The sequence below is a fragment of the Pipistrellus kuhlii genome, unplaced genomic scaffold (genome assembly GCF_014108245.1).
Source record: "Pipistrellus kuhlii isolate mPipKuh1 unplaced genomic scaffold, mPipKuh1.p scaffold_m20_p_3, whole genome shotgun sequence".
In the NCBI taxonomy this organism is placed as follows: domain Eukaryota; kingdom Metazoa; phylum Chordata; class Mammalia; order Chiroptera; family Vespertilionidae; genus Pipistrellus; species Pipistrellus kuhlii.
This window is the reverse complement of record NW_023425529.1, coordinates 32,206,502-32,230,188: the sequence shown is the minus strand read 5'-3', so window position 1 is coordinate 32,230,188 and position 23,687 is coordinate 32,206,502. Positions and strand designations below refer to the sequence as shown.

The 23,687-nt window shown below is 41.6% G+C and overlaps 1 protein-coding gene across 3 annotated transcripts in view; it reads left to right on the top strand.

Annotated features, from left to right (window-relative positions):
* The window catches only part of DENND5B (DENN domain containing 5B), a 154,767-nt gene that overhangs the window by 78,338 nt on the left and 52,742 nt on the right, over positions 1-23,687 (top strand). For all 3 annotated transcript variants that reach the window (XM_036456683.2, XM_036456682.2, XM_036456685.2), the window contains 2 exons: positions 1,010-1,664; positions 19,814-20,001. In XM_036456683.2, the coding sequence (XP_036312576.1) occupies positions 1,010-1,664; positions 19,814-20,001 (843 nt within the window). The remainder of the gene's footprint in view (positions 1-1,009; positions 1,665-19,813; positions 20,002-23,687) is intronic.

The window sequence follows — 23,687 nt, the reverse complement described above, 5'->3', positions numbered from 1 at the left end:
ACCGCTTATGGTTTTTTTAATCGTATGTCATTCTTATTGGACTAGAAGCGCCAAAGGAGCAGGGACCGACTTGTATCTGTCTCTCTCTCCATCTGTCACCATTGAGGGCCTCGCTCATCAAGGCAGTTAGCAAGTGTTTGTTGACTCTTTGACCAAAGTACTGGTAACTTTCAGGCAAATTGTGTTTTCTTGCTAATGTGCGGATGGATTTGGGAAAACTTCTCACTTTTACATCAGATCAATGACCAAGTCTGAGAAAAGGAAAAGAAAAATATAATGTAATAATGTATGATAAAGTTATTTCTATTCAGAAGGCGTATTGAAATATAAAAGTAAAAAGGGAATATATAAAACCTAATGATTCTATTTGGGTAGTTGAATTATAAGTTCTGTTTTTCTTAGTGTATTTCATATTTTCTTTAATTTCATTTCTTTTATTTAAAATACTTTTAGAAGAATTTTAAAGGCTCAATTCTAATTTCTTATCTTTTTAAGTATCTTAAATATAACATTTTTAGCTCCTTAGGCAATTTATTCCCAAATTTGACTGAATCCTGGTTAGTTCCCAAGACCCAGAGCACAATCTCTGCTGGAAATAATCTGGAATATCTGGTTTCCACCCTTCTGCTTCAGTAAATCAAAAATCATTCCACTTTCAACGCTTATTTTTCAAGGATGAAATATTATATTGTTCAAAAGAGATAAAATAAATTATTATTCTGTGTTTATCAAGTGAGCCTTCATCTGTTCCCTTATTTCTTTGAAACATTATCATCACTATTCTAAAAATAGTGCTTAAATGTTAAATATCTGTAAAGTGCCCTTGAGTATTTTGTCTTCAAGTCACCGATGTAGCAAATGTTCTAGATAAAGAAACTGGCTCAGAGTGGTTACGTGATTTGCTGAAGGTCACAAGCTGGGATAGAGGTTTGCAAACTTTTTTTTTTTTTTCCTGGTTTGAAGTTATTCGCGCGCTGCATTCTGATGTTTCCCCCCCTTTCCTCCACAGCTGTGCATGCCGAAAGGGCTGTCTTTCAGAACACAGGCTGACAACAGAGACCCTCAGTTCCACTCGTTTATAATCACCCGAGAAGATGGTTCTCGCACCTACGGTTTTGTTCTCACTTTTTATGAGGAAGTGACAAGCAAGCAAATCTGCACAGCCATGCAGACACTCTACCAGATGCACAACGCTGAGCATTACGCTTCCTCCTCCTGCAGCATGGACTCGCTGGCCAGCAGCATCGACGAGGGAGATACGACTTCCCTTTCGAAACTCCAGCGCTGCAACTCCTACGACATCAGCAGAGACACCCTGTACGTTTCCAAAAGCATATGTTTGATCACGCCCCTGCCTTTCATGCAGGCCTGCAAGAAATTCCTCGTCCAGCTCTGCCGAGCCGTTACCTCGCAGCAGCCACCCCCCTTGCCGCTGGAGAGCTACATCCATAACATCCTCTACGAGGTACCGCTCCCACCGCCAGGGAGGTCTCTGAAGTTCTATGGCGTTTATGAACCCATCGTATGCCAGAGGCCCGGGCCCAACGAGCTCCCCCTCTCCGACTACCCCCTGCGGGAGGCCTTCGAGCTCCTGGGGCTGGAGAGCCTGGTGCAGCTGTTCACCTGCGTCCTCCTAGAGATGCAGATCCTCCTCTACTCACAAGGTAGGCCTGGCCTGGGCTCTTGAGTCCTCCCGGAACCACAAGCACCTGTGCTCCCAGCTGCTGTACCTCCACGGGGTGTATTGTTAGGACCGAGCAATGCACGGCCGGAAGTCTTTTCTGTTTTGTGTAAAAGGAGCAGGTGTAGGTGGGACCAGCGGCTGAGACATTGCGTCTCTCTTTCGGGTGGCAGTGGCCGTAGTAGAGAAAAGCAGGAAAGAATTACAAAAGCGGTAGCTTGGCCGACTTGAGTCTATTCTTTTCATGGAAAGTTCCCCTCCACCCCCACTTCCTGATAATACGTAGTCATCCTGAAAGAAACCGTTCTTTTCGTAATGGAAGTCAGAGAGTCCGGTTACTCCCAGGAACATGTAGACGTTTCATTTTCTGCAGATTAGTAAAGGGTTCATGTCACAACACAGCTGACATTAGAAAGGGAGAAACGGAATTGTTCGGGCTCTGCAGCTTCCTAAGGCAGCGGTTTCCAGCCTTTTCGTCGTGTGGCACATATAAAATATTTAAATTGTGTGGCACAACAAAAACTTTTTTTGGGGGCCAATGTGACCAAAAAAAAAAAAAAAGGTATAATTTTGATTCATTCACACGGGACAGCTATTGTTGCATTGGCTGCTGTTACTGTTGTCATTTTTTCATTTGACCATCTAGTAGGGGTGTCGAACTCAATCAGAGAAGGGGCCAAAATCTAAAATCCAGCCTAAATCGCGGGCCGAATGGTTTACTGAACAGTCATAAACTGTCATTGTGATGGAAACGCAGCGGAGTGCAGTGATGACAGCGCGGTGTGGGCCACATTGCAAGGCCTGGCGGGACGGATTTGGCCCTCGGGCCTTGTGTTTGACACATGTGATCTAAGGAAAAAGGTCATTACTTCTGACCAAACCGTCAGGTGTTGCATATGTTAAATACACTTTGGGCACACGGGTTGATTGAAGAATGGCAGTCCTAAGGCAATCAGCGTTGGGTCTGTGCCTGTGGGTGACTCCACGTGGTGAGAGAAGGGGCACAGCTGTGAAACTCTGTACGCTCCTGGGCCTAACAGTTCCACCAGACTTATGTGGGGGCTTTCTGTTTTGTTCTTAATTCCAGAAGGAAGTTACCTTGGTGATACTTTTCATTCAAAGTTCTCCCAACACATACCTAAGAAACTAGCATAATGTGGGTTTTATTTTCTTTCACCAGTATGAATGTGAATTTTCTTTCACCAGTATGAATGTGAATTTGCAGAGGAAATAGAGATGCTGTGTCTTAATGGATAATGAATTGAAGGAGAGCATAAAATGGTGCCTGTGCACTGACGAGCCCTCTGAGGAATGAGGCCTAGATATTTGGGTTTGCATTTTGCTAACGTGTGTTCAGGCGGAATCGAAGTTCCCCCTCCTGACTGCCGCTGTCAGGCGTGTTTTACCCCTTTCCGGCTTTTCTCTTCTGTTTCAGATGACAAGTGAGGCTGAGCCAAGTAGGCTATATTTGTCCTTCCCTGTCTTGTGTGTGTGTTGACACTATTTATGTGTTGACAGCCTTCCACGGGGTTGTATTTTCTTCAGTTTATCCTACATAATGCTCTTTGGTAATGTGTCCCGGTGTCTCCATGCTTGTTGTCAGGAAGCTCTTCTCTCACGGCCAGTCTGTGTTCTTTCCTTTCCTCGCGCCTCCGCTTTCTCAGTGCTCGCCATCACCTACGGATCACCCTTTGTATCTGAAAGGTTAACCTGAAGTAATTCTCCCTCCCTTTCTGTTTCTTCCTTTCTTGTGTAAACAGTGTGTGATAATAACTTTATCATACATTATTTATTCCCTGAAAGGAATAAGGATTAGAGAGTTGCTGAAGGGGGCAGGGGCTTGGACCTTTAAAATGCTCAAGTGCAGGAACTCATTAGAAAAGAGAATTTTAGGTCCTAGATATACAGGTCATTTTCAGGGTCATATAGTTGAGTGTCCTCATGTTCTGGTTAGAAAGAATATTGGTTTTTGAAGTCATAACAACCCTGGGTTCAAATCTCGGCTCTGTCACTTACTGACTATAACCATGGACAAGTTACATAATCTTCCTGAATGTTAAGTTCATGTTTATGGGGATGACTGTTTTTTTCTTCTCACACAATTTACTGTGAAGACTAAATAAGAAAACCTGTACAAAATACTTTGAGCATAATTGGCTCACTCTATGTTAGCCAATGTTGTTGTAATGATTAGTCTTATTAGTCCAACATAATCCTTTCTGAATTATGCATATCTTAAATTGTGAGGGTCTAATATATTACTGCATTTAAAGTATAACTTTGTTAAATAGTTAAGGCCTTTATTTCAGGGTTGAGAACCTAATACATGTTCTCTTATACTGAATGTCATGCTTTTTTTCTTTAAAATATATTTTTGTTGATTTCAGAGAGTAAGGAAGAGGGAGAGAGAGCTATAGAAACATCAATGATGAGAATCATTGTTTGCTGTCTCTTGCATGCCCCCCACTGGGGATTGGGCCCGCAACCCAGGCATATACCCTAACTGGGAGTCAATCCCATGACCTCCTGATTTATAAGACGATTCTCAATCACTGAGCCATGCCAGCTGGGCTGTAATGTTTTTTGTTTTGTTTTTTTTAAAGAAAAAGACTTTCTGTTATCTCACTTCCTGTTTTAAGTAGCACTATATCTTTCATTGCTTGTGGTCTGTCCTAATTACTCATATTTTTGCTCTGATTTTTTTAAAAAAATATTTTATTGGTTTTTCACAGAGAGGAAGGGAGAGGGATAGAGAGTTAGAAACATTGATGAGAGAGAAACATCGATCGGCTGCCTCCTGCACACCCCCCACTGGGGATGTGCCCGCAACCAAGGCACATGCCCTGGACTGGAATCGAACCTGGGACCCTTGAGTCTGCAGGCTGACGCTCTATCCACTGAGCCAAACCAGTCAGGCATCTTTCTGCTCTGATTACCTTATCAGCTCTGATTTATGGAGTCTGTTGAAAAGTTACAGTTGATTAATGTCTACCTATGTATTTCAGTTTCAAATGAAGAATGATTACTTATGAGCATGTTTTTGTACTCAAATGAATATTTTTTGTTGACTTGATCTTATGTTTAGAACAAAAGTGACTCTTGAGATTATAGAAGTGTACACACACATATATGTCTTTTAAGAGTCTCATACAAAAAAGTCTTATACAGTAATTTTATAGTCACTTGCTGCAATCACTGTTAGGAATTGTACTGTAAAGATGCCTTATTCATTTTGATTTTATTCTCTATCTTTAATGCTCTCAGCAATGAGTTAGTACTATTATCTGTCTTTTACCAAGGAGGAGGCTCAGGGATCCAAGGTCACACAGCTATTACATAATGTGGTGCAGCGAGAAATGGGACTCACACCCATCTTTCTGCAGGGCACTTAACCGCCATGTTCACTGTGTTGGGCACTGCACTTAACCTTTCCTTCTCTGTCTCAATAAATTATTTTTTAAGTTATAAACACATTCTGCAGGTCTATTGTGTAGATAACATGCTAACTAATTACAGAGTATTACAGAGTAGTGCATGCACATTTTAATATTGACAATGTCTCTCCCATTAGAGAAAGACAATTCATTTAAATGAATGAAATAAAAGAGTCATTATGTTGATTTGTGCTCTGGTGCCCTCCTTCATTCTTCCTGGCTGTGTTAAGGGGGTTTTAATAGCATCTGATACTTCATTTCTTCTTCACTGATAAAGCTGTGCCATAAAATTTTAAAACATTGCAGGTGCTGGAAGATTACCATGAAACTGCAAAGTGAATCAAAGTAGATGTATGTCAGTGATGAAATTGTCTTTCTAGACTGATTTGAAATTCTGGTCACAGCCCATTCACACGATTCAGACTGTTATTTAGAGAGTGTGTACGTCACCGTCACTTGGCTGTGGAAACTAGCTAGACGTTTTAGGTGGAAATGCACACACCCAGGAGGTTAAAGCTCTTTTCTTGGGACCCCAAATTAGAAAAGAGCACATTCTTCTGCAGCCGGGAAATACCTGGAGGAAGACAGGGAAGACTGGAGTGTGGTTCTCTTTTCAAAGAAACAGTGGAGGAATAAAAGATAGGGGAATTTAAACACCAGGGTCTAACTTTTGATACCAATAATTAAAGTCTCAGGAACATCTTTGGGCCTTGCTTACCTCCTTTGACTCTTCACAGTGGAAATAAGCAGTTACCACAGCCCATACTGTACTGGCTGCCTGTGTGCCCACACAGCCTTCCTCTCTGCTCCCCTCCCTCCTGTAAGTTGGGCATGAATTTAACCTTGTCAGAAATAGAGCTACTTGAGATTTTCTAGAAAAAGGGGGGGGGGGGGAGAGTTTTCTAATCACAAGTTGCTGACCATACTGAACTGAACATCATAGCTTATTGGTTATGGAGTTTATAAATCATAAAAGCACAATTGATACTTTTTTTAAAATAGGATTTTTTTTGTTTTTTAATATATATTTTTATTGACTTCAGAGAGGAAGGGAGAGGGAGAGAGAGAGAGAAACATCAGTGATGAGAGAGAATCATTGATTGGCTGCCTTCTGCACGCCCCCTTCTGGGGACTGAGCCCGCAACCTGGATGTGTGCCCTTGACTGGAATTGAATCCAGGATCCTTCAGTCCGCAAGTTGACACTCTATCCACTGAGCTAAACCAGCTAGTGCAAAAATATGTTTTTATTGATTTTAGAGAGAGAAGAAGAGAGAGGGAGAGAGAAACATTGATGTGAAAGAGAAACATTGACCAGTTGCCTCTTGCATGCACCTGAACTGGTTTTTGAACCCACAACCTGGATAGGTGGCCTGACCAGGAATTGAACTGGTGACCTTCTGGTGCATAGGATGTTGTTCAACCAACCAAGCCACATTGGCCAGGGCACAACTGATATTTTGATGGTAGAAAGTTGGTTCCTATGAACTGTATCTTAAAAGCAGCAGAGTATGATCAGCTTTGGCCAATATCTTTATACTATTAACTTTATTTTGTGATGATAAAGGGATCTTAATATTAAGACATTTAAAAAATATATATTTTTATTCTTTTTTTCTTTTTCTTTTTTCTTTTTTTCTTTTCTTTTCATTTCTTTTCTTTCTTTCTTTCTTTCTTTCTTTCTTTTTTTTTTTTACAGAGAGGAAGGGAGAGGGATAGAAAGGGATAGTGAATTACATTTCTGCAGAGCAAGAGACAGTCTTCGCACTTCACAGCACATAGCATTCAATAGTAGGCAAAGAGAAATGTAACTCACCAACCTAAATTGGTAGAGAATCTTCTGTTTCAAATCTCTCATAGTATTTTGAGCATTTGTATCCACCACCGAGAATGCAAAGCTAAATCCAGAATGAGTCTCTATTCCTGTTAGGACTCATTTATAGCCCCCACCCCCCGGGGCTGCCGGCATCCATCCAGTATAATACACCTGCCAGTCATGGGGAAGGGGTCTCCCTCCCCCCAGGAATCTTCCTCTGAGCCATCTGTAGTCTGTGTCTGTCTGTCTCTCTCTCTCTTTCTCTCTCTCTCTCTTTTAATATATTTTATTGATTTTTTACGGAGAGGAAGGGAGAGAGAGAGAGAGCCAGAAACGTCGATGAGAGAGAAACATCGACCAGCCACCTCTTGCACACCCCCTACCGAGGATGTGCCCGCAGCCAACGTACATGCCCTTGACCAGAATCGAACCCGGGACCTTTCAGTCCGCAGACCGACGTTCTACCACTGAGCCAAACCGGTTTCGGCATAGTCTCTCTCTCTTGTTGGTAGACAAAGCAGTTCCTGTTGGCATTTTGTGCCTCAGAGGGTAAAAGAGGAATATGTCCAGATTCAACTCATCTCTGCTTTGCTGTAGCCTCCCTCCCATGTCTACTCATTTCATGGAACCAGGTAGCCACTTTGGAAGGTGCACTCGGTAGTTCCAGTCACCTCCAGAACCCGGAAGAGGGTTCTTGTAATGGGCATCAACATGTCCAACTTTAACGTGCCAGAGTGATTTCCATAGGGCTGTGCCCTTTCAAAGCCCAGTTTTCCATTGCCCGTGAGTCAGTAAAAAACCCCCCAAACATACGTGCTTTTACCATTGTTCAGTTCTTCCATCACTGCTAGGAAAACAGCATGCAAATCAGCCCACTGAGCTGCTATGATTTTCCCTTCCTTGATCACGCTGATGGCCTTCCAGCCAAGGTGTTGTTCATTCTGCTTGGAACTGTCATTCATAAACCCAGGAGCTCTCTGCTGGTCATTTGAGAGGTGTTTATAAGGCACTGTCCACGTGATGATGGAAACTAGCAGCTCATCACTCAGTTCCAGAGTCCATCCTGTGGGGAAGGAGGCTCCTGGTTGTATCTCAAGTTCTCCTTGTAACGGGATCCCAGTATAAACCATTTCCATTTTATTAGGGAACACTCCTGAGCATTGCCTTCCCTCATTAGAGTGTTTTTCTTGGCCTCATGGTTATTTCATGTTTCAAGATTATTTTATGTATTTAAGTCATAGGGACAGTTTAGATTAATGTTCAATAGCAAGCTAATAAATGCCTCTCAAATGACAAATCTTTAGTCCAGCATCCCAAAAGTTGTCACTGGCAGATGCTCACAGACTTTTGCAGTAAGTGCCAGTCTGTGCTCCGTCGAGGGCTACTGCACAGTTTGTTTGCACCAGCACTCCAGCTTCCTTCCTGTATCGGCAGGCCCAGGCAGTCTTATTTCCATTTATCACATCCCATTAGTGTTGCTTGAGGGGTGCTTTACATGCCTCTGTTTTACTTCTGGGGGAAGCATTCCCATTTAGACATAATATCCATTCCATAAAACATTTCCATAATCGCTGTTTAAACATCCCAGTTTTCACCTAAACTTCTACCTTAATCCTGTTAACCTTAAAGTTTTTATATTCTATCAAAGTAATTGTAGCCTGCATTACTTCACTAAAGGATTTTGGTAGCATAGCGCATTCGGGGGTCCCAGAAACATCTCAGACCTCCCCCGCCTCCCACTGTTTTACCCACTTTTGTTCTCCTCGCCCCCTTCTCTTCCCCCCCACTATTTTACCCACTTTTGTGCATTTGGCTTTAAGTTCCCAGCAGGGGGTTGAGCCAGGAGACCCTGATCCTTTTGTCAGTCTCTCTCTTGATTACTCTGATTATTGCCCCAGGGCCCGTGCCATTCCAGATCTGGTTTCTCATTAGAATCTTTGCCTTTCCTATGTTTTAAATTTCTCCAAATTTAGGCTACACTTGGTTGGGGACTTTTAATGTAGGGGGATCAGTAGGGGTCCCTTTGATCTACCCAATCTTATATAGTAGTGCTATATGAAGACCTTTGTTTCAAGCACATCAATGTTCCTTTTATTCATCCTATTTGTTTATTTATTTATTTATCCTCACTCAAGGATGTTTATTGATTTTAGAGAGAAAGGAAGGGAGAGAGAAACAAATATCAATTGCCTCTTGTATATGCCCCAACCACGGATCAAACCTGCAACCTAGGTATGTGCCCTGACTGGAGTTGAAACCAGAACCATTTGGTGTATGGGAATACACTCCAGCCAAATGAGCCATCCAGCCACAGCTCATCCAATTTCTTTTTCTTTTCTTTTTGTTTTTAAATAAATCTTCATTTTTCAAATTATTACAGTTGTTCCTCTTCCCCCCCTCCCCCATAGCTCCCCTCAACCTGGTTCCCACCCCACCCTCTGCCCTTACTCTCTCCTCCAACTGTCCTCATCCATAGGTGTACGATTGTTGTCCAGTCTCTTCTGCACTCCCCACACCCCTTCCTCACTCCCCTTTCCCCCCAGGATTGTCAGTTCACTCCCTTTCTATGCCCCTGATTCTATTATATTCACCAGTGTATTCTGTTCATCAGATTTTTTATTCCCTTAATCTTTAGATTCATTTGTTGATAGATATCTATTTGTTCATAATTTTTATCTTTACCTTTTTCTTCTTTTTCCTCTTCTTAAAGAATACCTTTCAGCATTTCATATAATACTGGTTTGGCGGTGATGAATTCCTTTAGCTTTTTCTTATCTGTGAAGCTCTTTATCTGACCTTCAATTCTGAATGATAGCTTTGCTGTGTAATCTTTTTTTTTTAATTGTGAAGATATTTATTTATTTTTCTTTTTAAATATATTTTATTTATTTTTTTTGCCCCCCTCCCTCCCTCCTATACAAATCCTTCCTCCCCAGAGTTTAATGTCCATTGGTTGTACTTATATGCATGTACACAAGTCCTTCAGTTGATCTATTATCTCCCCTAGATCTTCCTCCCCTCCCCATTGTAATTTGACAGTCTGCCTGTTGCTTTACTGTTACTGTGTAGAGTAATCTTGGTTGTAGGTTCTTGCTATTCATCACTTTGAATATTTCTTGCCACTCCCTTCTGGCCTGCATAGTTTCTGTTGAAAAATCAGGTGACAATCTTATGGGTACTCCCTTGTAGATAACTGTTTTTCTGTTGCTGCTTGTAAGATTCTCTCTTTGTCTTTTGCTCTTGGCATTTTAATTATGATGTGTCTTGGTGTGGTCCTATTTGGATTCCTTATATTTGGGGTTCTGTGCACTTCCTGGACTTGTAAGTCTATTTCTTTCACCAGGTAGGGGAAGTTTTCAGTCATTATTTCTTCAAATAGGTTTTTAATATGTTGCTCTTTCTCTTCTTCTGGCACCCCCGTAATTTGGATGTTGGTATTCTTGAGGTTATCCCAGAGGCTTCTTTATTTTTGGATTCTTTTTTCTTTTTTGGTTGAGTATTTTTTGCTTCTTTGTATTTCAAATCTTTGACTTGATTCTTACTTTCCTCTAGTCTGCTGTTGGATCTCTGTATATTATTCTTTATTTCAGTCAGTGTATGCTTAATTTCTAGTTGGTCCTTTTTCATATCCTCAAGGGTCTCACTAAATTTATCAGCCTTTTCTAGAAAATTCTTAAAAAACCTTATAACCATGGTTTTGAACTCTATATCTAGTAGTAGTTTGCTTTCCTCCATTTCTTTCATTTGTGACCTGTTTGTATTCGCATTTTGACTGCTTGGCTTTGTGTGCTAGGTGTCATATAGGGTCTGGTGGCTTAGCTTCCCCAGTTACCTGAGGTGGACACTCTTGGTGCACCCCTTTGTGGGCTTTGTGCCCAGTCTTATTATAATTAAGCCTTGATTGTTGTTGGTATCACTGGGAGGAATTGGCATCCAGGCCAATTGGCTGTGAGGATCAGCTGTGTATATCATGGGAGAACTGTGCTGGAGACACCCTTATGGAGAAAGACTTACTTCAGTGGGGCTTTGGTGCTGCCCCCTGAGTGTGTCCCTTATGTATAAGAGGTGTTGTAGTCTGGATGGTCCCACTCTGACCACTGGATACACTGGCTCTTGGATCTTTAAGTAAGTGCTAATTAAGCCTCTGCCTAAGGCCACCCAGCAGGAGCTACGCAAGAACTGCAGATTTCTCTTCTTTGTTTGGGTTTTGGAGGTGCCCAGATAAGACCCAGCTGTGAAGCCAAGGGCCTTCTTTTGGATGTTCTGGGTCTCTGACTCAGCTTCAGTTTGCTAGATAATTTTAGATTTAAAGGGCCATGCCATTCATATGCAAAGACCTCTGCACACAGCTTGAATTGGGCAGAATCTTAGGGCAAAGCAAAGAGCTATGGCTGATCCTCAGCCCTGCCTTAAGAGGCCCTTGGGTCTCAGTGTCCTGTGGTAATCGCTGCAGGCACCTTTGAAAGAAAGCTACCCTCGAGTTTCGCCCGATGCCAGAAAGTCCAGTTTCTCCCCGTATGAGTCTGCATCCCCAGAGTCTCGCCTGGAACTGGAGGTCAGAGCAGTCGGGAGCTTGTGTCTCCCTCCAGATTGAAAAAGACAATTGCAAGGCATGTATGGGAGTGGGGGGACGCAATGGTAAGAGATGTACACATATAGTACCTTAATAAAAAAAAAATGGAGCCGGAACCGATTTGGCTAAGTGGATAGAGCGTTGGCCTGTGAACTGAAAGGTCCCAGGTTTTATTCCGGTCAAGGGCATGTACCTTGGTTGCGGACACATCCCCAGTGGGGGGTGTGCAAGAGGCAGCTGATCAATGATTCTCTCTCATTGATGTTTCTAACTGTCTATCCCTCTCTCTTTCTCTCTGTAAAAAAAAAAATCAATAAAATATATATATTTTTAAATGGGGGGAAAAAAAGAAAAGAAAAAGACAACTGTGTCCTCAGTTGCCAGCCCTTCCCGCATGCGCGTGTGCACCTCTATACCTCTGCATTTTACTTCCATAACTCCTCTGAGTCTCGGTGTGCTTTTCTCTTTCCTTCTAGTTGTAGAATTTCCACTCAGCCAGCCTTCCTTTGGTCTGGATGATGTCCGTTTTGTCTTTTAGTTGTAGTTTTGAAGTGGTTTTGCGAAGCAGCAATTTCAGATGTTTACCTATGCCGACATCTTCCTTTTTTCCTCTTTGTTTTGCTCCTATCAGTATTTGCTTTATTCATCTGATTTATTTTTTTTAAATATATTTTATTGATTTTTCTACAGAGAGGAAGGAAGAGGGATAGAGAGCTAGAAACGTCGATGAGAGAGAAACAGACCAGCTGCCTCCTGCATACCCCCTTCCGGGGATGTGCCCAAATGTACATGCCCTTGACCGGAATTGAACCTGGAACCTTTCAGTCCACAGACCAACACTCTATCCACTGAGTCAAACCGGTTTCAGCTTCACCTGATTTCTTTTTCTTTTTTTTTCTTTTCTTTCTTTTTTTAAATATATTTCATTGATTCTCTACAGAGAGGAAGAGAGAGGGACAGAGAGCTAGAAACATCGAGAGAGAAACATTGATCAGCTGCCTCCTGAACACCCCCTCATGGGGATGTGCCCACAACCAAGGCACATGCCCTTGACCGGAATCGAACCTGGGACCCTTCAGTCCTCAGGTTGACTCTCTATCCACTGAGCCAAACCGGTTTCGGCTTCACCTGATTTCTTAATAACTGTTTAAAAATTTCCACTCTGCTGGGGATGAGTTCCTTAACTCTCTCCCCTGCCTCTTGGCATTTTCTTGTTAAATAATCTAATGTTTTTATTAGCATTTGAAAGATTCATGAGGGGAAGCTGAGACAGCAAATCTGACCTATTTTGTGGCAGTAAAGTTACACAGGTGCCGTTGCACTATTTATCATGACCAGAATAATGGGCATATTCAGTGGGTGAATATCCCAATTATCATAAAGCCAATTCCACACAGTATGAATCATATCAACTGCTTCCTCTGGGGTGTTGCACTTGGCATTGGTAGGGGGAGTTGGCAGTCCCCCTTCTCAGGGCAAACAGACATAACAGTAGCTTTCATCCAGTCTGCCAGGCTGGCTGTTCCCTCAGGGTTAACCTGCCATGTGCCTGGATCATGACAAGCTGTCTGTGACCGTCCCATAGTTAGCTGTGGGTATTGCAAAAACCCAAGTTTTGGAGCATTCTCATCCATTTTTCTAAACATTGCTTCCATTCCTCTTAAAAAAAAAAAAAAAAAAATTCTGAAACACTAATAAAGCATGTAAATCTGTCTTGCTCCATTTCCCATATCTCTCAGCCTCTTTTCCTGTCTCTGCCTCTGTGCTGCATCTTGGGTGATTTCTTCATATCTGTGTCCAAGATTATTCTATTTTTTGCCTGCATTTAATTTGCACTTAACCCTTCCTTTGACATTTTAATCTCCATGGCCTATAAACAGTCCTGGTCTTTAGTTCTTCCTTTAAGTTCCTTAAACATACATACTTGATATTCTTTCTCAGATAAGTTTCAGTATCTGATGAGTTGTATATTGAGGATATATTCCTCCACGAAGGCTTTCTTTTTCCTTTCACCGGGCATCTGAGTTCACGGGGAAACACGAGTTTATTTGAAATTAAAATTTTCAGCTTAGTGGTTTCTTTGGGACATACAGATAGCATAAATGTGGGCACCGAACATACTGGAAGCTGGCCGGAAGATAGGAATTCTCAGGTGGGCTCCTTTTCTTTTCCTCCCAGAGCCAAGGCAGGGCAGACAACTTTCCTGGGCAGTACCTACAGGCCTTTTTGTGAATGTGTTACCATTTTGTTTGTTTGTTTTCCTGTCTTGATCTCTTTTCCCTGAGGTCTTTAACCCTCTTTGGGTCCTAGCTTTATGCAAGAGGATCTACTGTCTGGCAAAGGAAAAATAAATCATATATACCATTCTCTCAGTGTCTAATAAAAGAGGGGAAATTGATTTTCACTTCCCACGTGTAAATTTTTCATAGTCAATGCAAGAACATAGCCCCGGGTGCTAGTTTCCATTATTTAAGGATTTGTATTTTCTATGACATTGAACATTTTTTCCATCTACCGTAAATAAAGTAGCCACGCTGTGAGGGGTTTGATTCAACTGCTTAAAATCCTCTGCCTTTCAGCCTAAGTCCAATCAGGTGACAGATTAAACTACACAATAATTTAAACAAAGGAGTGTTTAAATTTAAACAAAGGAGTGTTTAAATATGAAGAGTGGAGTATACTAACTAGGAAAGTAACTCTAAAGACTCGAAGGAAACGCTACCGGGTACATTAGGAATGACACAAAGTTGGAAGTGGAGGCTCCACTTCCCAAGACTGAGGCTCATTCCTCGTTGAAGGAAGTGTGGTTGCAGGTCGTTAGATGGTGGAGAAGGTCAGTGGGTTGCCTAGGCCTGAGTTCATCCTCAAACGTCAAGGAAGTAGAAAACCATCTCCCAGGCACAGGTGAGCTGTGGGTGGTGAACAGGCAGGCACACAGAAATTGTCAGGGCGCCACTATGGGTGTGAGATCTGAGTGTGCACAGAGAGTCATGTGAAGGTGACCACCGGCCCATCTCTGAGACAGCCTACGGCGGGCATGTGGCTGGGGCAGTGCCACCAGATGTGTACCTCACATAGCGGCGCTCCTGATCAACATGCAGCAGGAGCAGGAACAAGCACAACACTGCACTCTGAACTGAGAAAAAAAACCTGCCTCCTGCAGTGCCCTCTGCTGCTGAGACTCAACGTGTGCTCACTGTGAAAGAAATGCTTACAGGCCTGTTGTCATAGGCCATGTTCTGAGTGAATTTGGAGCTGAGAAGCAATACACAGATCACTGGTACAGGAGCTGTATAATAGAGAAGGAAATAAGAAAGCAGTGCCTGATCTCCGGGAACTGATCTAGCTCTCACAAGTAGGCCTCACTGTTATTACAAACTGTTCTGATGCTCAAAACTAAGCCATGTGCTCCTATGAAATATGAATGGTCCCATAAGAACATCCACTTTCAGTAAGATCACTGTGCAACCCACCCAATACCAAGAGTCCTCCTCTCTTGCTAAATTAGTAACTGCTGCTTCACTTCCTTACCAATCACAGCTTTGTCCCCCACTCGGTCTGCCCTTCCTATAGATCAGATTTGCTGAGATGCCCAGTGATAAATTGTCCTGATTTCTGACAGCATCCAAGTGAAAGCAAGTCTCTACTACTCCCTTAGACCCAGGCCAGAATTATCCAACAATGCCCAAATCCTATAATAGGTTTCTCTAAATCCTCTAAGATATCCCTCAATTCTCCAGAGTGTGCCTTCTTCTGCTCTGCAATGAGTAATAAATAAATCCAACTATTCAAATACAGGTGTGTTCTTGGGAGTTTTGACTGAAGAGCATTGACAGAATAAATGATTACTAAGTATATCTTTTTTCAATCATTTTTTTATTTTTCAATTACAGTTGACATACAATGTTATGTTAGTTTCGGGTGTATATCCCAGTGATTAGACATTGTATAACTTTCTAAATGATCATCCCAATAAATCTCATACCCATATAACACCATACACAGTTAATACAAATATTATTGACTATATTCCCTATACTTCACCATGACCATTCTGGAACTACAGATTTGTAGTTCTTAATCCCTTCACCCCTTTTACCATCCCTACTACCCCCATCCCATTTGGCAACTATCAACTTTCTCTCTTATCTTGTGAGTCTGTTTCTAGTCTGCTTATTGATTTATTTTGTTTTTAAGATTCAGTTGTTGATAGGTACATATTTGTTGCCATTTTACTGTTCATATCTTTTTCTTCTTCTTCTGAAAGAAGACCCTTTAATATTTCATATAATACTGGTTTGGCAGTGATGAACTCCTTTACCTTTTTCTTATCTGGAAGCTCTTTTTATCTATCCTTCAATTCAAAATGATAGCTTTGTTGGATAGAGTAATCTTGGTTGTAGGTCCTTGCTTCTCATCACTTGGAATATTTTGTGCCATTCCCTTCTGGCCTGCATAGTTTATGTTGAGAAATCAGATGACAGTCTTATGGGAACTCCCTTATAGGTAACTAACTGCTTTTCTCTTGCTGCTTTTAGGATTCTCTTCGTCTTTAACCTTTCATTTTAATAAAACTTATATAAAGCATCAATGACAGTGATTTAAAAGGATAGTTTATTTGTAATTATGTGAGGTGATAAATATTAACTAATGATATCATTTTGCAATATATAGACACATCAAATCATCATGTAATTATAAAACTAATAGTGTTATATGTCAACTATATCTCAGAATTAGGGAGAAAGGATACTTTAATATTGTAGACAGTTTTTAGTTTTGATAAATTAGTTCATGTAAACAAAACACAATAAAATAAAATAAAATAAAATAAAATAAAAACCAACCTTTATTTATTTTTTAATAAGTTTTTATTGTTCATATTATTACAAATGTTCCTTTCCCCCACCACCACCATTGCTCCCCTCCACTAGGTTCCCACCCCACCCTCTGCCCTTTCCCCACTCCCCATTGTCCTCATCCATAGGTGCACAGTTTATGTTCAGTCTCTTCCCACATCCCCCTCTCCCCTTTTCCCCAAGAATCGTCAGTTCACTCCCCTTCCATACCTCTGATTCTATTATATTCAACAGTTAATATTGTTCATCGGATTTTTTAAATTTCCTTGGTTTTTAGATTCACTTGTTGATAGATACGTATTTGTTGTTCATAATTTTTATCTTTATTTACTTTCTCTTCTGAAAGAACCCCCTTCAGCAATTCATATAATTCTGGTTTGGTGTTGATGAACTCCTTTAGCTTTTTTTTATTAGTGAAGCTCTTTATCTGACCTTCGATTCTGAGTGATAGCTTTGCTGGATAGATTATCTTTGGCTGTAGGTTCTTACTATTCATCACCTTGAGTATTTCTTGCCATTCCTGTCTGGCCTGCATGGTTTCTGTTGAGAAGTCAGCTGACAATCGTATAGGTGCTCCTTTATAGGTAACTACCTTCTTTGCTCTTGCTGCTTTTATTATTATTTTTTTAATATATTTTTATTGATTTTGTACAGAGAGGAAGGGAGAGAGATAGAGAGCTAGAAACATCGATGAGAGAGAGTCATCGATCAGCTGCCTCTTGCACACCCCCTACTGGGGATATGCCCGCAACCAAGGTACATGCCCTTGACCGGAATCAAACCTGGGACCTTTCAGTCCCCAAGCCGACGCTCTATCCATTAAGCCAAACCGGTCTCGGCATGCTCTTGCTGCTTTTAATATTCTTCTTTGTCTTTTGCTCTAGGAATTTTAATTATGATGTGTCTTGGTGTAGTCCTCTTTGTTTGGAGTTCTGTGCGCTTCCTGGATTTGTAGGTCTAATTCTTTCACCAGGTGGGGGAAGTTTTCTGTCACTATTTCTTTTAGTATGTTTTCGATATCTTGCTCTCTCTCATCTTCTGGGACCCCCATAATTCTGATGTTGGTTCGCTTGAAGTTGTCCCAGAGGTTTCTTACATTATCTTCAACTTTCTGGATTCTCTTGCCTTCTAGCTTCTGTGGAGGAGTGTCTTCTGGTTCTTTATGTTCCAAATCTTTGACTTGATTCTTGCGATCTTCCATTCTGTTTTTAGGACTCTGTATAATATTATTTATTTCAGACAATGTATTCTTTATTTCTTGTTGATCCCTTATCATTTCTTGATAACTCCTTATTAATTCTAGTCGATTTCTTTTCATATCCTCATAGGTCTTATCCATCTTTTCTAGGAAATTCTTGAAAAACCTTATAAGCGTAGATTTGAACTCTATATCCAGTCGCTTTTTGTCCTCCATTTCTTTCGTTTGTGATCTATTTCGTTGTCGCATTTCGCAGTTACAGATGGGACGGGATTTCAGGGTGGAGCCTACAGCCTTGGCTTCCGTCAGCCCTGCCCTATGCGGCTCCTGCGTCTCAGGGTCCTTCAGTACTCACTGCAAAGCGCCTCTGAGAGATAGGTGCCCTCAATTTTCGCCTGCTGCCAAACAGTCTATGCTCTCCTCCAATGAGCCCGGTATTGGGGTTCAGTTCAGTTGGAAGTGGAGTTAGAGGTGGCGTTCAGAGCAGACTGGAGCCCCAGTCTCCTTCCGGCCAGGGCAATCCCGCGGCACAGCCGACCGTCCCTTCTCTGCACGCAATGTGCGCGCCGCCGGGACCTCCTTTCACCGCTCCCCCAGGATTCCGCCTTACAGCCCAGCTCCCTATGGATGAGCCTGGGTTCCCGGGGTCTAGCCTAGAACTGGGGTTCAGAGCAGTCACAACTGGGGCCCAACACAGTCGGAGTTTTATCTCCTTCCCGCTAGGGAACGCCAGCCAGGCACTCGGTCTCCCTCCTCTCCGGCTCCGTCCTCTTCGCGCGCCCCGCATGTCTCCGTACCTTAGGCTTTTACAGCTCCTCCGCTCTTCCTTCTGGTTTTCTCCTTGCTTCTCGTTGTAGAATTTACAGTCAGTCAACTTTCCTGTAATTCTGGGTAATGTCCATTTTATATTTTAGTTGTATTTTATTGAAATTGTTCTGTGTGGCTACAGCTAGGTGTTTACCTGTGCAGCCATCTTGGATTCTCCAGAAACCAACCTTTAATTTTCTGGTAACTTTTCACTTTGTCCCCAGATTTGATAGTTCTATGGTTGGGGGTTAAATATAGAAAGTGTGATTATAAATGCATATATCTGTTGATTGCTTGTACCTACGAAATGAAGTTTAACAAAAATATAATCTGAATAATTATATATCCTATCAAATAAGAGAGTAATATGCATATTGACCATCACCCAACACACAAGATGGCCGCCCCCATTTGGTCAAAGATGGCCACCCCCATGTAGACACAAGATGGCTTGCAGGGGAGGGTAGTTGGGGGTTACCAGGCCAGCAGGGGCAGGCAGTTGGGAGGGACCAGGCCTGCAAGGGATGACAATTGGGGGTCATCAGTCATGTAGGGAGGGCAGTTAGGGGTAACTGGGCTGGCAAAGGAGGGCAGTTGGGGACAACCAGGCCTGGAAGGGAGGGCAGTTGGAGGCAACCACCTTCAGGGGAGGGCAGTTGGGGGTGGCCAGGACTTGAGTGGAGGGCAGTTGAGGGGGACCAGGCTTGCAGGGGAGGACATTTAGAGGTGACCAGGCTGGCAGGGGAGGGCAGGTGCAGGTGATCAGGCCAGCAGGGGAGGGCATTTGGGGATAATCAGGCCGGCAGGGGAACAGTTAAGCATTGATCAGGCTGGCAGGCGAGTGGTTAGGAGGTGATCAGACTAGGAGGCAGAAGTGGTTAGGGGCAATCAGGCAGGCAGGCGAGCGGTTGGGAGCCAGCAGCCCTGGATTGTGAAAGGGATGTCCAGATTGGAGAGGGTGCAGGCTGGACTGAGGGACATACACACCCTCCGTGCATGAATTTTGTGCACGAATTTCGTGCACTGAGCCTCTACTACAAGAAATAAAAGCCTTTGAATTTGGGGATTATATAGATGTACGTGTATACAAGAAGTGATCAGTAGCTATATTCTGGTACACTTTTAATGAGAGAAGTGCCAAGAGCCAGTTCACTTAGTTCTTGTTTTCCTCCACATTTCAAGGGAATGTAAACTCACACATCAGTGATGTCAGAAGCAAAGAATATGATGATGTGTCCCACCTATCCATCTTCTCTTAAAACCACTCAAATGAAACCTTTTAACTCTTTAATTATGGCGGGATAGAAGTGACCTATTTTCTGTGTGGTCATAAAAAAAGATTCTATTAGCATAAGAATTTTTTTTGGAAATTGATACTTTCAAGCTCAATGCCATGACTGTGTTTTTACTTGGAATCTTCCCCTCCGTGTTTCCTTGTTCTGTGCAGATTACCAACGCCTGATGACTGTGGCGGAAGGCATCACCACACTCTTGTTCCCATTTCAGTGGCAGCATGTATATGTGCCCATCCTCCCTGCTTCTCTGCTACATTTTCTTGATGCTCCTGTCCCTTATCTGATGGGTCTTCAGTCAAAAGAAGGAACTGACCGTTCCAAACTAGAGCTTCCTCAAGAGGTAAAAGTTATAATGAATGATGACGCATTTACTGTTTGTTGATTTAGGTCAGGGATACTTTCCTCAGATAGCATTGCCATTGTCCAAACCCTGTCTGTCTCTGTTCCGAATCTCTCAAGTAGGTTTAGGGCAGAGCCCGAGCTGTAGAGCTATAGACTGCAGATCCTGACTTCTGGTGGTTCCTGTGACAGTGGCTAATGGAACCTGGCGCAGAGCAGGGCGATGGCATATAAATTTGTGAAGATGCAACAATAGCCGTGTTACTTAATTGCTCTATTATTCCAGTGACATTTTATTTCCTTTCCCCGATACACATTATACATTTTGTTTCAAAAACAATGCAGCCCAATTTTAACATCCTTTGAAATCATTGTATTAATTGAGGTGAATTTGATTCTTGATCTCCATCAAATGAAAAGTAACATCTTTCAGCAAGCTAGGGATAATGGAAATATCAAGTGCTTTAGTATTCTTTGTTTTTGGCCTAAGGCTAGTTATCAACTTTTTCTAAGTGTCAGCTTAGCTAGTTGGTAGAGATAAGAATTCTAACCCCTAGTTTTTAGGCCCCTTAAAGTTACTATGCTTTCTGTGGGTTGTATTTTCCAACATTATTTAAGAAGAAAGTAAACAGGAACTTTTGAAAGCATTTTAAATCTGGTTTGTAGCTGTTGTTTACAGTCCTCAGAATTATAGTGTTAAGCCTTTGAAATGAAACATCGATGAGTGTCATGACCTATTAAAAAACATAAAATGGTTAATTATATGATTAGCTCTTAATTAGCACCTTTCTTAATAAAATCTTTTGTGCTGTGCTTCACTTTTTTTTCCTTATTTCCCATAGAATGTCTCATTTTAATAAGTGAATTTAAAATTAACACACTAAGCTGTAGCCATTATATGCAGTAATGATTTCTCTAATCATCCATTGCTTTATTCTAATGAACATTTTCCTACCAAAATTAGCATTTTTGTTCTGGGGAAAATAAGCATGATTCAGATAATATGAGACACACATGCAGACTGTCTTGGTCTTTTTAAGCTTTATTGTATGCTTTCTGCTTTACGCTTCTTTTTTTCTGATACCTGAATGCTTATGTTTTCTCTTTTATTAAATTAATCTCAGTATCGTGATGGCTTAAAGACATAAATCCTTTAAATTTTCAAGGAAAAAGAAATAGACTAGCCAAATGCATTTTGTTTTAAAGTCTTAAACAGTTACATGTTTTAGTTTCTTGAGTATCTGGTCTATTTGTATGTTAATCAGATGATACTTTATGAGATCCTTTGTTTATATATAAATATTATTATTCCATTTTTTTTGCATGAGTAATAATAGTTGAGGATTTTAAGATGCTACCGCCCTAGTTGTTTTGGCTCAGTGGATAGAACATCGGCCTTCAGGCTGAAGGATCCCTGGTTCGATTCTGGTTAAGGGCACATACCAGACACATGCCAAGTTGTGGGCTCGATCCTCAGTACAGCAGCATGCAGGAGGCAGCCAATCAATGATTCTCTCTTATCATTGATATTTCTATCTTTCCCTCTCTCTTCCTCTCTGAAGTCAATAAAAATATATTTTTTTAAAAATACTGCCTTGATGTAGTTGGGAAATCTTTCTGTCTCTGTCTATGTGTATCCTCTGACTCTAAAGATAAACTTAAAATTTGTGTAAGTTTTACAGTAATATCTAATTTTTATTTATTAAATCATCAGTGTTCAATAAATGCACATACCCATCTGTTTATTCATGGAGTAGAATAATATGAAATTACTTCGATCAGCTGTGACAATAGCAGTGCTTCTGTATAGAAAGTATAAATTAGTGCATGGCTTTCAGAGGAAAGTGTATCGCTTTGCTCTGGTATCATTTTATGAGATGAAGTCATTTACTTCACATAATTTTGGGAGGAAATAAGTATAAAAATAGCCATTTTAAAAACGTACTTAAATAAGCTCACTAGTAATAGTCACCACCACCATCACCTTTTTCTGAAAACTGTAAAGTAAAATAATAGCTAAAAATAATAATAACAAGGCTTCTTAGAATAGTTGTGAAAATGTTTACGAAATGGTTGTTATAAGAACGTATGATTTTAGTTGTTAGTTGACTGATGTTACTACATAGACTTAGAATTAACCACCCACTCCCTTTCCCCATGATTCCAAATGATGGGCACAGGGAGCTGTTTGTTGTTGTTTCTTTTGGGGATTGGGGATGAGGGTGGAAGGATATAGCACTGAGGAATAATTGCATAGGATGACACCTTACTTTAAAAAAAAAAAATTTATTGATTCAGAGAATAAGGCGGAGGGAGAGATAGAAACTTTAATAATGAGAATCACCAGTCAGTTGCCTCCTGTATGCCCCCTTCTGGGGATCAAACCTGCAACCCAGGCATGTGCCCTTGACCAGAATTGAACCCGGGACTCTTCAGTCTGCAGGCCGACACTGTCCACGGAGCCAAACCACCTAGAGTGCTTCAATAAATTTTTATAACAAAAGTTCTCATTTCCCATTTCTACTTTGTGTTAAAGCCCCAATTTGGGCTCTTCTCTCCAGACACAGAGAGTCTCGTGGGAACACAGAGCCAGGCCAGTAGCCTTGCCATCCACTTTCAGCTTAGCAGTGATGACATGAGCATAACAAGCTTTAAAATTTCCCAAAATGCATCACTCTTTTTCTTCTCCTAGGAGAAGGTGAGGGATAAAAAAGGATAGCAGGAAGGCCTTAAATGGAAGCAGTACAAAATGTAAGTGGTGCGAGGTTGCTGGTTAACATTTAGATTAGCAAGGTAGTGGATTTTTTCTTCCATTTTAAAGATGTTGAATCATCCGTTTGAATTATGGTGACCTACTTTCTCCCTGTAAGCTTTTCAATATAGCCTGCTTTCTAGAGACTAAAACACATGTAAAGATTTGGATTTAAAGAAAGCTGTAAGCAACACTACTGTCTTCAGCAAGATGTGACTCAAGCTCTTCTTCTGTTGACACTGGAGAAGAGGAAAGGTGTCAGGAAAAAAATCCCTTAAGCCACCAGGCTCCTTGAGAATGCATATCTGAGACAGGTGTCAGGAAGTCGCCTGCCTTTTTTGGGCCTCAGTTTCTCTGTCGGCAGAACTAATGGGTTAGACTCAAAGGCTACGCCACACTTGAAGAAGTTACTGTTGGTTCTCTGTTTTTAGATGAAGATATATTGAGTTTGTATTGAGCTTGATTTGGAACTTTGCTATTCTTCTTGCTCATCAATTTCTAACATGAAGAGAAAAAGAGAAAAACAGAGATACAACTGTTGGCTCTCCTGTTTTCGCCTTTCCTCAGCATTCAGGATCCGAGGGCCATGTGAATTCTCCCCTTGCTGACCTGGGAGGCGGGGGTGAGGGTGGGGCTGGATGGGTAGGGGGGAGATGGGGAAACAAAGATGAAGCTTTCTATTCTGTTTGTTGACTTGCACCCCATGTCCTGTGTTCAGCCCCTCCTGCAGTCAGGATCAGTTTTATGTGTCCCTTCCTTCCCCAGACTAGGGTTTTGCAGTCTTCCTTTATACTCACAACCTAGTTCAGATTAAGAGGGTCTAAACAGTAAGAGAAAAATACCATTTTGGAGCCTATTATAATCAAGTACCTGAGAGATAACCAAAATGTTATGCAGTGCGTGGCTCCTTGAATTTTCCATATCTACTTGAAAAA